Source organism: Pan paniscus, chromosome 10 (assembly GCF_029289425.2).
Source record: "Pan paniscus chromosome 10, NHGRI_mPanPan1-v2.0_pri, whole genome shotgun sequence".
NCBI lineage: Eukaryota > Metazoa > Chordata > Mammalia > Primates > Hominidae > Pan > Pan paniscus.
Genome location: NC_073259.2, coordinates 130945487 through 130957329, shown reverse-complemented (window position 1 = coordinate 130957329; position 11843 = coordinate 130945487). Strand labels below are relative to the sequence as shown.

At 61.1% G+C, this 11843-nt stretch overlaps 1 protein-coding gene across 5 annotated transcripts in view; it reads right to left on the bottom strand.

Moving 5' to 3' along the window:
• Positions 1-448: 448 nt before the first annotated feature.
• The window catches only part of HIP1R (huntingtin interacting protein 1 related), a 28947-nt gene continuing 17552 nt past the window's right edge, over positions 449-11843 (bottom strand). For 2 of the 5 annotated variants that reach the window (XM_003812127.6, XM_034934731.3), the window contains exons 8-32: positions 9168-9308; positions 8391-8448; positions 8225-8300; positions 7948-8088; positions 7741-7802; positions 7450-7522; positions 7189-7372; positions 7008-7096; positions 6804-6920; positions 6626-6727; positions 6137-6331; positions 5105-5252; positions 4919-5005; positions 4415-4522; positions 4165-4301; positions 3827-3937; positions 3533-3591; positions 3284-3314; positions 3151-3213; positions 2838-2938; positions 2576-2681; positions 2321-2444; positions 2168-2229; positions 1846-2052; positions 449-1653 (exon numbers count right to left, since the gene is read on the bottom strand). In XM_003812127.6, the coding sequence (XP_003812175.3) occupies positions 1606-1653; positions 1846-2052; positions 2168-2229; positions 2321-2444; positions 2576-2681; positions 2838-2938; positions 3151-3213; positions 3284-3314; positions 3533-3591; positions 3827-3937; positions 4165-4301; positions 4415-4522; positions 4919-5005; positions 5105-5252; positions 6137-6331; positions 6626-6727; positions 6804-6920; positions 7008-7096; positions 7189-7372; positions 7450-7522; positions 7741-7802; positions 7948-8088; positions 8225-8300; positions 8391-8448; positions 9168-9308 (2630 nt within the window). In that variant the 3' untranslated portion in view covers positions 449-1605. Of the gene's footprint in view, positions 1654-1845; positions 2053-2167; positions 2230-2320; positions 2445-2575; positions 2682-2837; positions 2939-3150; positions 3214-3283; positions 3315-3532; positions 3592-3826; positions 3938-4164; positions 4302-4414; positions 4523-4918; positions 5006-5104; positions 5253-6103; positions 6332-6625; positions 6728-6803; positions 6921-7007; positions 7097-7188; positions 7373-7449; positions 7523-7740; positions 7803-7947; positions 8089-8224; positions 8301-8390; positions 8449-9167; positions 9309-10388; positions 10452-11843 lie in introns of those variants that run through there. The other 3 variants (XM_008964525.5, XR_004665482.2, XM_034934732.4) reach the window with 3 other exon arrangements.

The window sequence follows — 11843 nt, the reverse complement described above, 5'->3', positions numbered from 1 at the left end:
GGTAAGTGCAAAGGCTGTGTGTGGCCATGGCTCAAGTCCAAGCCAGCCGGGAGTCAGGGTCCCCACCTTAGCTTAGCAACTGTCAGTCAGGCATGGTCTCAGACACACTGAGGGGGTCAGCAACTGCTAGGAGCCCCAGGGAAGCTGTGGGCATTGAGGCTGGGAGTGCAAGTGGCCCCTGTGGAGGCAGCTGGCTCTTGGCCTCCTGTGTAAAAGGAGGGCCCTGAGGCCCATAAATTCCCCCCAGAGAGAGATGGAAGGCGGACACGCAGCCAGTGACAGCCCTGCTGAGCTTTTCTGCAGTCCCAAGTACTCTAGCATTAAATGCAGACAGACACCAATAGGTCCCCACCCCAGCGCCTGCCCAGGGCCTAGACAAGGGAACACGTGTCCCTGGAGGAATGAAGAGCCAGGCACAGCCCCTCCCTCTGGGGCATCAGTGACAACAAACAGTCAAAGTGCATTTTATTGCCAACAGAACACTTCAGGAGGAAATGCTAACACAAAGCCAAGGCGCTGGTGCTGGCTCATTTTTGCTCCTCCTGACCTTGGCCAGTATTTGGTAGCCTTTCCAGAGCACAGGGTGAAAGGCTAAAGGGCTAGGGCTGGGGTGGGGGGGAGCAGGAGGGCATGGCAGCTGCTGGCTCTGTCCTCCCAGCCTGGTCCCACCCTTCCTGCTGCTCTCCTTGGGCTCAAGGGACACACATTCGTTCAAATCTGATGGGCAAAGCCAGGGCCTAGCTCACTCTAGCCGCAGGGTCCCCTCCCTGAGGGCCCTGGTCCAGCAGCTGGGTTTCTGGGCTTTTTCTGGCTGAGCTGGAGGGCCTAGGGCCAAGCCCACTCTCCGGAGGGCTGGAAACCACCCCTTCAGGTGGGCAGTGGGGCGCGGCCAGAACGGGGGAATGGAAAACAGGAAATGGGGGTGGCTGCAGATTCCAGCTGGAAATGGAAACTCCAGGAGTGAAGGCAGCGCCTGGGCCGCTATGTCTCACCTCACTCCCCAGAAAGCGGCCCCTTCCAGCATCTGACCCCTCCTGGGGGGCTCCCATCACGGAGGCCTGAGGAGTAATGGGCGACATTCCTCTAGCCCACACCGAGCCTGGTCTGCGGAGACCACGCAGCTGGAGGGCCTGGTAGACTCGGTGCCCCAGAAGGCCACAGACAGGATGCCTGACCCTCGTCCCATCAGCCGGCACGGGCTGTGTGCCTTCCATCCATCCACGACCTTCAGGAGTCCAGAAGGCAGGGAGCCCCACGCTGGCCCGGTTTCCCAGTGTGCTGACTACAAACGTAGGAAGAAGAGCTCTAGCTCGGAATATTAAAAACACTCTATTTTCTGAAGAGTTGAGGCTCAGGCCTACCGGGTCCTGGCTGCACCCCAAAGTTCCTTCTGCAGATAAATAAGAGACTCACATCCAGAAGCACCACCCACATGGCCCAGGACCCTGCAGGCTCAGTAAGGGCCAGGGGCCTTGAGGACACTGATCCAGACGGTGGGGCGGGAGGCTTGGGCACCAGGTGGAGGGGCACGGCCCCTCGGTCCTGTCAGGGCAGTTGCAGAGGCCCAGGCCTGTCACCAGCCACCCTGCTGGACCCCTGGGGGGCCTAGTAGTTCACGAGTTGAGCTGGGTAGATGCCATCCTTTTTGTCAAGCTGCAGGGGTTAAAGGGGGGGGGGTCAGTGGTCACAGCCAGGCTCCTGGGGCCCCACCTCTCCCTTGAGCAAGCTCCTCCCTGCATGTTGTCAGTGGTCCCTGACTTCCCCAGGGACGTGCACCATCTGCCCCTCTAGGGCTGGGGACAGCACCCCCGTGCAGGAACTCCCCCATCCCAGTGCAGACGGCACCTGGTGGTCCTGTCTGGGGGCCACACTGGGCTTCTGGGCCAGGGGTGGTTTCTTGGTGGTTACACTTCGGGGGGCAGTGCTGGGCCGGATGGCCGCCTCCTCTCCAGGGCTGCCTGATGCCCCAGCCAGCACATAGTGTTGCTTCCGCAACTCCCCCAGCCGCATGCGTTCAGCCTCCAGCGTCTTCTCCAGCTCCAGGACACGCACCTGTAGCCACACGGCCTGCTCAGCCCAGCCCAGCCTCCCCAGGGAGCTCTCTCCTGGGTCCAGGCTTCGCCCGAGGGATGAGCTCAGAGGTCACGGGGCAGCCATGGGCGCCTACCTGGGTCTCCATCTCCTGCTTCTTCAGCTTGATGAGGGACAGGCCGGAGAAATCCATGGTGTCTGTGGCCAGAGGGCAAGGGGGTGAACATCTGGACACCCACCCCCATTCAGCCTCGGGAGCCAGCAGCCCCCGTTGGCATCTGGCACTCACCTCTGTCCTCAATCTGCTCCTGGCCTGACTTGGTGGAGGCCACCACATTGGCAGCCCTCTCATTGACTGTGCGAGAACATTCCTGCAGGCGGCTCAGGTGGGGGCTGTGCTTGTTGGCCTTCACCTGAGGGGCGAGAGATCAGGGTGGGCTCAGGTCTCCCAGCTCAGGGCAGCAGCAGGCCTGGGCTTGGCAGCCACAGCCCAGGCCAAGCTGGGCCCAGAGCCCGGTGTGCTGCTGTCGGCGTGCAAGCTCACCTTGGAGGCCGCCACCAGCTGGGCCGTGCTGGCTGCGATCTCGTGGGAGCAGACGATGAGCTCCTCATACTTGCCCGTGTGAAGCACCACCTTGTCAGCTGCCTCCCTGCGGGGCAAGGGCCAGTCAGGGCCAGGGTCTCTGACCCCACGGACGGCTGGCACCACTCCACACCCCCTCTACTCCCTGCACCCTGCTGACTCCCAAACTGCTCCAACTGGCAGGAAGCAGCCCCCTGCCCCCCCCCCACCCAGGGCAACCTACACCAGCTGTGTGGCTCCCCAGCCCACAGCCTTGGAGGCCGAGATGAGGCCTTCGGTCCAGCGCGAGTTCTTGGCGTAAAATTCCTGCTGCGTGGCTGCCCCCTAGTGGCGACGGGAGAACAGGGCAGGACATGCCAGTCAAGGACACCAAAGGTGGAAAGGGGTCCTCAAGGGCCCTCTCCCCCTCACTCTGGCCATAGGGCACATCCCTGAGGCCTCCCTGTGGTAGGGGGTGGAGGGTCTCATGCCCAGGGTGGCCTAGGCTGGGGGTCAGGCTCCTTGTGGACTGTGCCCTGCTGCCGCCGGCCCCTCACCCTGCCGCTCTCCACGATCTCCTTCTGCAGGCTAGTGGATGTCGTCACCAGAAGCCGGATAGCCTGCCGAGACCAAGACAGCAATGACTGGTGGCCCTCCAGGTGCAGACCCCCCCGGGTCACAGCCCCTCACCTTCATCAGGTCTGTGCAGGAGTTGAGGATCCTGGGGGAGAGAAGGAGAGACTTAGCTGCCGCTCTGCATTGCAGCCCACACGACGCCATGGCGGGCCTGGCCACAGCAGGGCTCAGCAGGTGGGGAGGGAGTGTCTGCTCTGAGCCAGGCCTTCCTTTCCCGTGAGCAGAACAGTTGGGGTCAGAACCTTAGGGGCCACGGGCAGCCCACCTCGGGCTGGGCCTGGGGGGACAGAAGGGGGGGCTCACCTCTCGTTCACCTCCAGCTTCAGCCCCGAGCTGGCGTGGCGTGCCTGGTTCATCATGTCCTGCACCCAAGAACAGAGCCATGAGCTGGCTGGGAGGAGGGGACCGTGGTCCTGGGAAAGCCAGGGCTGCCTCCTGCCCTCTCAGCTCTGACCTCACAGGCCCCTGGAAAACGCCATCTGTCCTCTGTCTGGAGGCTGAGAGCAGGAGTGGGTGCAGCCTGTACCCAGCCCAGTTGGGGCCTCCGGCCCCCAAAGCTCCACAGGAATGAGGGGAGTCCCCAGATCCTGCGCTCACCTCGATCCTCTGCACGGCATCTTCAATGGCTGCGGATGTGGCCGCCATCTCCTTGTCGACCATGGCCCCCAGCTCCTCCTGCCGCACATCCAGGCTCTTGGGTTTCAGTTCCTGGTGAGGATGGGAGTCAGACAGGGGTAGCCTCCATCCCCCCAATCCCACGGGCAGCCTGGGAAAGAGGTTGGGGGCCACAGGGATCGAGGAGGGTGCATGGTCCCCACCCTGTGTCCTGAGGCTGCAGGCTCCACGCACAAACACCTGTTCAGCCAACCCAGAGGTGGGTGCAGAGGTCAGAGGCAGGCCCAAGCCTCCCAAACCCACACTCAGCTGTGCCTCACCTGGCCCAGCTGAAGGATGCCCTGCAGGGGTGTCCGCACCAGGCTGGCCTGCATGTGCCGCAGAGCCTGCTGGTCCTGCAGCTGCCCCATGAGCTCCAGAGCCCGGGCCCCGCACTCCCTGCAGGTGTCTATGAGGCCTGGGGTGAGAAAGGACCGTTGAGTGGAGCCCCCCACCACAGGCCCCATAAGGACCCCCAGGGGAGACAAGCTAGTGAGGTGGACAGAACCTGCCATCCCAGGACCCACTTACGGTCGGCAGGGTCGGTGGGAGCCAGGTGCGAGGTGGCACCGCCATTGATGATGGTATCCGCAGCCAGGTGGGAGAAGCGGGTCAGAGCTGCCACCAGGGCGGAGGCGTCTGTGCGGGTGGGTGGGGCCAAGGTTGGGGGAGGATGACACTGAGACACTAGCACTGGGACCACCGTCGGTGGCCAGCTCTCCCAGGAGGAGGAGGAAGAGGAAAGGAGGGCTCGGCAAGATGACGTCCAGGAGGCAGTGGGAACCACACCACAGTGTGTGTGGCCCCGGGCCCTTCAGTGCTCTGCCACCTGCAGACATATGGTGGCCCAGGCCCCAGAGGCAAAAGCCTATTTGTCCACAGGGCAGGGGTGGGTTCCTGGGAAGGAGCAGGCAGGGGGCTTGGCTTCCCAGAGAGGTCCCTGCTGTCTGTAAACCTCCCAAAAGGCAAGAGGTGGCCATGGGCGCTGGAACTGGGACACAGCCCCCACCTCCGCCCTGCCCTGGCTACACTCACCTGCCAAGGAGGTCAGGTACTGGGCGTGGCCCTCCTCCAGGGTGCTCACGGCATCCAAGGCCTCCTGGGCCCTGCTCACCAGGTAGTCTGCAAGCACAAGGAGAACTGAGGCCCCTGCCACCCGCTGCTCAGGGCTGGGGATGGGAAGGAGGCAGGGGAGCGGCTGAGTGTGGCCCCACTGTCTACCTGGGGAGCTGGTACAGCGCAGGTGCAGGGGGTCGTCCAGCTTGCTCACGGCATCCTGCAGGATGCCCGCGGCCTCGGCAGCAGCGCCCCGCAGCACTGCGAACTGCTCGTCCAGCAGCCTCTGCCGCAGCCCCTGCTCCTGAGACTCCTGGCAATGGGGGTGAAGAGGGCAGGTTAGAGATCCTCCCCAAGGCCAAGGATGTGCCCCAGCCTTGGACTGACCCATGGGCCACCAGTTGGAGCCCAGCTGAGACCCTCACTGGTCAGGGGGGTGGAGATTTCTAGAAAGAGGCTTCCCACAGTGCACAGCTCAATAATAAAAAGATAACCCAATTAAAACGTGAGCTCAAGGTCCTAAAAGACATTTCTCCAAAGATACACAAATGGCCAGGTAGCTCATGAAAAGATATGTAGCACCCTTTGCTATCAGGGAAACACAAATCAAGACAGTGAGAAACCACTCCACACCCACTAGGATGGCTAAAATGAAAAGAAGACAATAATAAGCATTGGCAAGGATGTGGAGAAACTGGAACATTCATGCGTTGCTGGTGGGAGTGTAAAATGGTGCAGCCACTTTGGAAAACAGTCTGGTAGTTTCTCAACAGGGTAACAGAGGTGAGACCCAGCAGTTCTACTGTGTTCCACACACATCAGCTATCTATCCAAGATAAGTGATGGCAGATGTTTACACAGAAACTTGTGCTCAAAGGCCCACAGCAGCACTATTTACAACAGCCAGAAAGTTGCAACAAACCCAACGTCCACCAAGTGATGAACAGATAAACACAATGTGGTCTGTCCACACGGCAGAGTACGACTCAGCCATAAAAGGAATGAGGTGCTGACACAGGCTATGATGTGGTGACCCTTGACAACGTGATGCTGAGTGAAGAAGCCGGACACAAAAGGATGCATCGTGTATGATCCCCTTTACATGAAATCTCTAGAACAGGCAGATCACGGAGACAGATCGATGGTTGCCAGATGGCAGTGAACTCAGTAGTGCTGCTGCATCTGGGGAGGCCATACCCTCTCTGCCAGCTGGCCCTGCAACTCGCCCTGCTCCTGGGAGCTGCGCTGCTGCTCCCGGCTCAGCGCCGCCTCTGTCTCGCGCACCAGGCTCTGCGCCGCCAGCAGGTCTGCCTCCCGCTGCCGCACAGCTCCACTCAGAGCATCCTTCTCCGCACTCAGCGTGTCCAGCCGTGAGCTCAGCTCCGACTTGCTCTGTGGACAGACATGGACACCAGGCATGTGAACAGAGCTCCCAGGCCCCACCCACCCTGCCCCCACGCTTATAAACTGGGCCCTGGGGGTTAGTGATCACTTCCATTAGACTCAGGGCTCCCTGAGGACCAGCAGTAGGTCCTGTCTCCCATGTAGCCCCTGGGTCTGGGTCAGGGCTGCATCCCAGGATCACTGAGTGGCACCCAGGTGGGGCCTGTTCACGGGAAAGAGGACCTGACTTCCACCCAGGACTGGCCCCAGAACCCCACCCCCAGTCATCAAAGCCAGATGCACCTGCTCTGTGTGGCTCAGGGCCTCCTGCGCGCGGGCCAGCTCTCCAGCCTTGGCCTCCAGCTCCCTCTTGAGCTTCTCCAGCTGGTCGCTCTGCTCCTCTAGCTGGGACAGGACAGCGTGTCACTGGGGCAGTGGGCTGGGGATGCCGGGGCAGGGCCCTGTGCCACAAGGGACATACCTTCAACTCCGACTCCCGCTTCACCTGCTCCACCTGGAAGGCCAGCTGCTCCTTCACCCGCGCCACCTCCTCCTGGCTTTGCTGCGTCACCGTCAGCTGCTTGGCTGTGTCCGCGTTCTGCATGGGCAGGGGAAGGGCTCATGCTCTGCTGCCATCCCCGAGAGGCCCTGCCACCGGCTGGGATGGAGGATGGGCTGCACCTACCTTTCTGAGCAGCTCCGCGTGCACATGGACGAGCTCACTGTGCTTTTCCTTCAGCTTGTTGTAGCGCGCCTCTGTGGCACTGGCCTTCCCTGGGGGCGAGAGAAGAGGCAGTGATGCCCCGTGTGGGGTGGCAGGGGCTGGGGACACACCCTTGGACCCCTGTGGCCAAGGCCCCACGTACTCTCAGCCTCCTCACGCAGGCCCTGGCTCCGCTCGCCCTCCAGCTGGGCAGCCCTCAGCTGGGCCAGCTCGTGGCGGAGCTGCTCATTATCCACCAGGGCCTTCTGCTTCTGCTTCCGCTGCTCCTCCAGCTCACCCTCCAGTGCATTCACCTGGCTCTTCAGCTGCGCGATGTACCGCTGGGCCTGCGGGAGGAGGTGTGACGTGGGGCCCTGCCTGGGCCGTGAGGGGCCCTGGCCCCCACCCATCCCCACCCCGGCACCTCCAGCTTGATCTTCTCCAGTTCAGAGCGGAGCATTTCCACCTCTCTCTTCAAGCTCTCAATCTGGAGGTCCCTGGGGACAGAGGTCCTGGGGTTCAAGTTAAGTCAACCAGAACAGTCAACAGACCCAGCACAGGAACCTGTCTCCTCCTCAGTGGCCACTCAGGATTTGGGCACCTCACGGGTTCATGTTCCCCACCCATGGCCTTTCCAGACAGAACTGTCCAGAGCACAGCTCAGCTGAGGCCGTTTCCAACCACCCCCAGCCCAGTCGGCTCCTCCAGCCCTCACCTGTCGTCCTTCACAGAGCCATTGGGGGGTCCAAACGTCTGATCGAAGAGGTCAGCCACCACCTGCCACAGCAAAGCATGGTGACCCCACTCACCTGTGCCCTCCAGGCCGGGCAGTGGGCAAAGGGAGGGCTGGCCACCCGACACTCCCGTTGGCCTCATGCTGCAGCTGGAGGACTGGGGGACACGGGCTGGGCAGGGGGCTCACCACTGGCTCCCCCGCGGGGGGCCCTGTGCTGATCTCAATGAGATTCTCCGGCTCCTCATCCTCCGGGGCCTCCTCGGGGATCACCACCACCGGCTTGATGTGCTCAGCCAGGGCTGAGGCCCGCAGGAAGTTAGGGGGTCCCTGCAGGGGCGGCAGGTGGGACCTGCTCAGCTGTCCCCTAAGCAAGCCCTCCTTCCGCCATCTCCATAGCCTGTGTGGGGCCCAGCCAGGTGCCTGGGATCCTCAAAGGGCCTCGGGGCCCTCTTGGGGGTGGTACCTCGGGCAGCCGGGGGATCTGGATGAGCCGCTTGAAGTACAGCATGTCGGAGGCTCTGCGGAAGAAGTTCCTGAGGCTGCAGAGATGGTGGGAAGTTCGGGTTCAGGAAGGGGCCACGGAGCCTCTCCCCCACCGGCCTCAATCCTGTCCCTGTCCCAGGCAGTACCTGTGAAACTGCTCGTGGAACCGGTCCCTGTGGCCTTGCAGGGTGTCCGCAGGGAGACCTGGAGGGTGGCACAAGTGTAATAGGACTTCTCTGCACACTGCTCAGGGGCTCACCTGCCCTGCCTTGTTCCTCCGTATGCTACAAACTCACAGATCAGAGATCACCCGAGACTGGGCCAGGCCCGCTCTCCCATCGGGATGGGGAGACCTGTGGGAGACGCTGTGGGAGGGCTCAGTTCAGACTGAGCTAGAGAAGGAAACAGCGAATGGAAAGGAAGGCGTTGCGGCCATATCTCACCTAACCCACACCTGGCTTCGGGAGGCACTAGCAAGCCGCTTTCACCAAACACATTGGTCCCACGCTGACACTAACACAGTGGTTCTCTAAGTGTGGTCGAGGGACAAGACCCTTTCAAGGGGTTGGTTAGATCAAAACTCTCCTAACACCCCAGACACCTTTTGCCTTTTTGCGCTCGCACCCCCAGGGTGCCTGGCGGGAGATTCCTGGGAGCAGGTGGGGCCTCTGTCTTGGCTGAGCCAGGCATTCAGTCGTAAAAATGAAAACCAAGCCACTCACTAAGTTTTTTGCTTGGTAAAGTAGTGGGTTTTTTTTTTTTTTTTCATAAAATATATGTTATTTCTATTAATGGGTAGTGGGTGTATTACTGCCATTTTTAAATGAATAAACCTCTAAGTTTTCAATTTTCCTTTTTGACAGTGAATGTCTAAGCCATATAAACACAGCCTTCCGGGCCAGGGGCTGCCCTGGGCCACTCACAAGAGTGTAGCTTGAACAGGAGCTTGACCGTGTAGTGGTAGAGGTGGCTGCAGTCCTGGATGACCTGGATGAGGGGGGCCAGGCGGCACTGGCCTGAGGACATCTGGGATACGGCGATGGCCGTGTTGAGCTGTCGGAAAACTGTGCAAAAGGGGCAGGAGGAAGAACGTGAGCCCTTGGGAGCTGGGCAACCTGTCCAAGGTGGTCCAACTGTGAAGCAGGGCCCTAAGCCAGCTCCCACACACCAGTGTGCCCCCTGCCTCCAAGACGGGAGCCTCGTGTGCTGGTGGCTGCCCCAGGTCAAGACCAGATGCTCCCATGAAGGAGGTCAACGGCAACAACAAGGTCAGGGCAAAGGAGCTCCCAGCCCAGCTCAGCAAGGGCTTCCAGAGACCTCCACCTGGGAGCCCAGGACGAGGTGCCCGACTGACAAGGGTGACGGACAGCTCCATGCCCACGGGCCTCAAACCCACGCTGAATGTTAGAGCAGGAAGGAGGCTCACGATGGAGCACCCCAAATGCCTAACTTTACAGATGTGGGAACAGGCAGGGCCTCTGCCAAGTAACACGGCACTAGGGTCACAGCTTGGCTCTGCACACCCCAAGTGACCCTGAAACCTTGCTTGCCCCCAGGGCCCATCTCCCCTGCCCCTGACACCCCCAGGGCCCGTCTCCCCTGCCCCTGACACCCCCAGGGCCCGTCTCCCCTGCCCCTGACACCCCCAGGGCCCGTCTCCCCTGCCCCTGACACCCCCAGGGCCCGTCTCCCCTGCCCCTGACACCCCCAGGGCCCGTCTCCCCTGCCCCTGACACCCCCAGGGCCCGTCTCCCCTGCCCCTGACACCCCCAGGGCCCGTCTCCCCTGCCCCTGACACCCCCAGGGCCCGTCTCCCCTGCCCCTGACACCCCCAGGGCCCGTCTCCCCTGCCCCTGACACCCCCAGGGCCCGTCTCCCCTGCCCCTGACACCCCCAGGGCCCGTCTCCCCTGCCCCTGACACCCCCAGGGCCCGTCTCCCCTGCCCCTGACACCCCTAGGGCCCGTCTCCCCTGCCCCTGACAATCGGGCCTTGTATCAGAACTACCAAGTGGGAGGGACAAAGGACAAACATGAGGCTGCCTCCTTCTTGGCTGGCAGCTTCTCTGGGGCAGAGAGAAGAATGACAAAGAGCAGGCAGCTGGCCAGCACAGGAGAGCGGCCAGACAGCCCCCGCTGCACAGACCTGTGCCCTGGCCCCTCAGGTCCTGCTCCCGCCTTGCCTGTGATGGGACCACTTGCAAATCTCTGCAGTGACAGGAGAGAGCCTGGGGGGGAGGGGCAAGAAGGAAGACACAAAGTGCCGCCCCTTGCCTTTTTAAAAAAGTAATCCCTAATTACATGTCATGCTAAGTATGTTTTCCTTGCAAAAAATTACAGCACACATAAAGTACTGCTTGGATCTTCAACACGTATGTCCATGCTGTTCGGCAATCTGCTTGATTTCACACAGTAGAATGTTTTCTAGATCTTCCCGGCCATCCCAGATTCGACACATCTCTCTTCCCGCCACCCTCCGTTCTCTGCTCTGCACAGACAGCGAGACGCAGCCTCTGCTGAGGCATGTTTAGGACGTTTGTGTTTCTTTGCTGTTACAGGTCCTGAGGCAGGGAAGCCCCTGTACCTGTCACCTCTGCAGATGTGGGAATTTCTCCAGCAGATGCTGGTACACCCCATTTGTGCTTCATCAACACACCAGCGTCACCAGGTGGGAAGCGTGCCTGTGAGTGTTCTCCACTTCCCTCATGGGGCCACTGCCTGCCCACACTGGCCTTCTCCCATGCCAGGGGTACCTGGCTCCTACCTGGTGGGTTCTGTGCTGAGAGGCTCAGGCTCAGCACATCTCTGCCAGGACACAGAGCCTGGTAGCCCTGTCCTGCTGCACAGTTGGGGCCACACCTTTGGACACCTGCCCTCTGCTCTCCATGTCAGATCCTGAGCAGGCTCTTCCCAGGCACAAGGGTCCAACTCTGAGCCCACCTCCCACCCACTGGAACTGAATGCCCATCAGGCTCGCCCAGCTGCACTGGCCAGACCTGGGGACTCAGGGAGGCTGCCCAAACTGCCTCTAACTCACAATTTTCCCTTAAGGAGGCATTTGCTTCTTGCCCTCTTATGGAGAGCACTGAGTCACCCATGAGTTGTTTTGAAGCTGCCACCCAGAACAATCAGTTCTCCAGCCTGGAAGCTGAGCCCTCTGAGATTTCCTGTCCAACAGTGGCCGGGTTCCCTCACTAGGAAGTCTGACGTGACTCAGAGGCTTTCTAGAGCAGAAAATGGCAGGACAACCCAAACCTCTCTTCCAGCTGGGCTCTGCAGATGGCCCAAGGCTGGGGCAGGAACCTGGCAAGGTGGCTCCTGTGCACACCTCCTCACCCTCCCCGTCTTGGGGCTGATGGAGTGACACTCACTGGATGGAAGAGATGGCTGAACCTGTATCCTGGATGTACCCGCTGGGGCCTGCCATGCTTTGGAGGGGCCAGGAGGCCCCATTACCTATCCCTGGAGGTGCAGGGACCCCCAGGAGGGGCAGGGGCATTTCTTTTTCTTTTTCTTTTTTTTTTTTTAAGACGGAGACTCACTCTGTTGCCCAGGCTGGAGTGTAGCGGCATGATCTCCGCCGCCCAGGTTCAAGTGATTC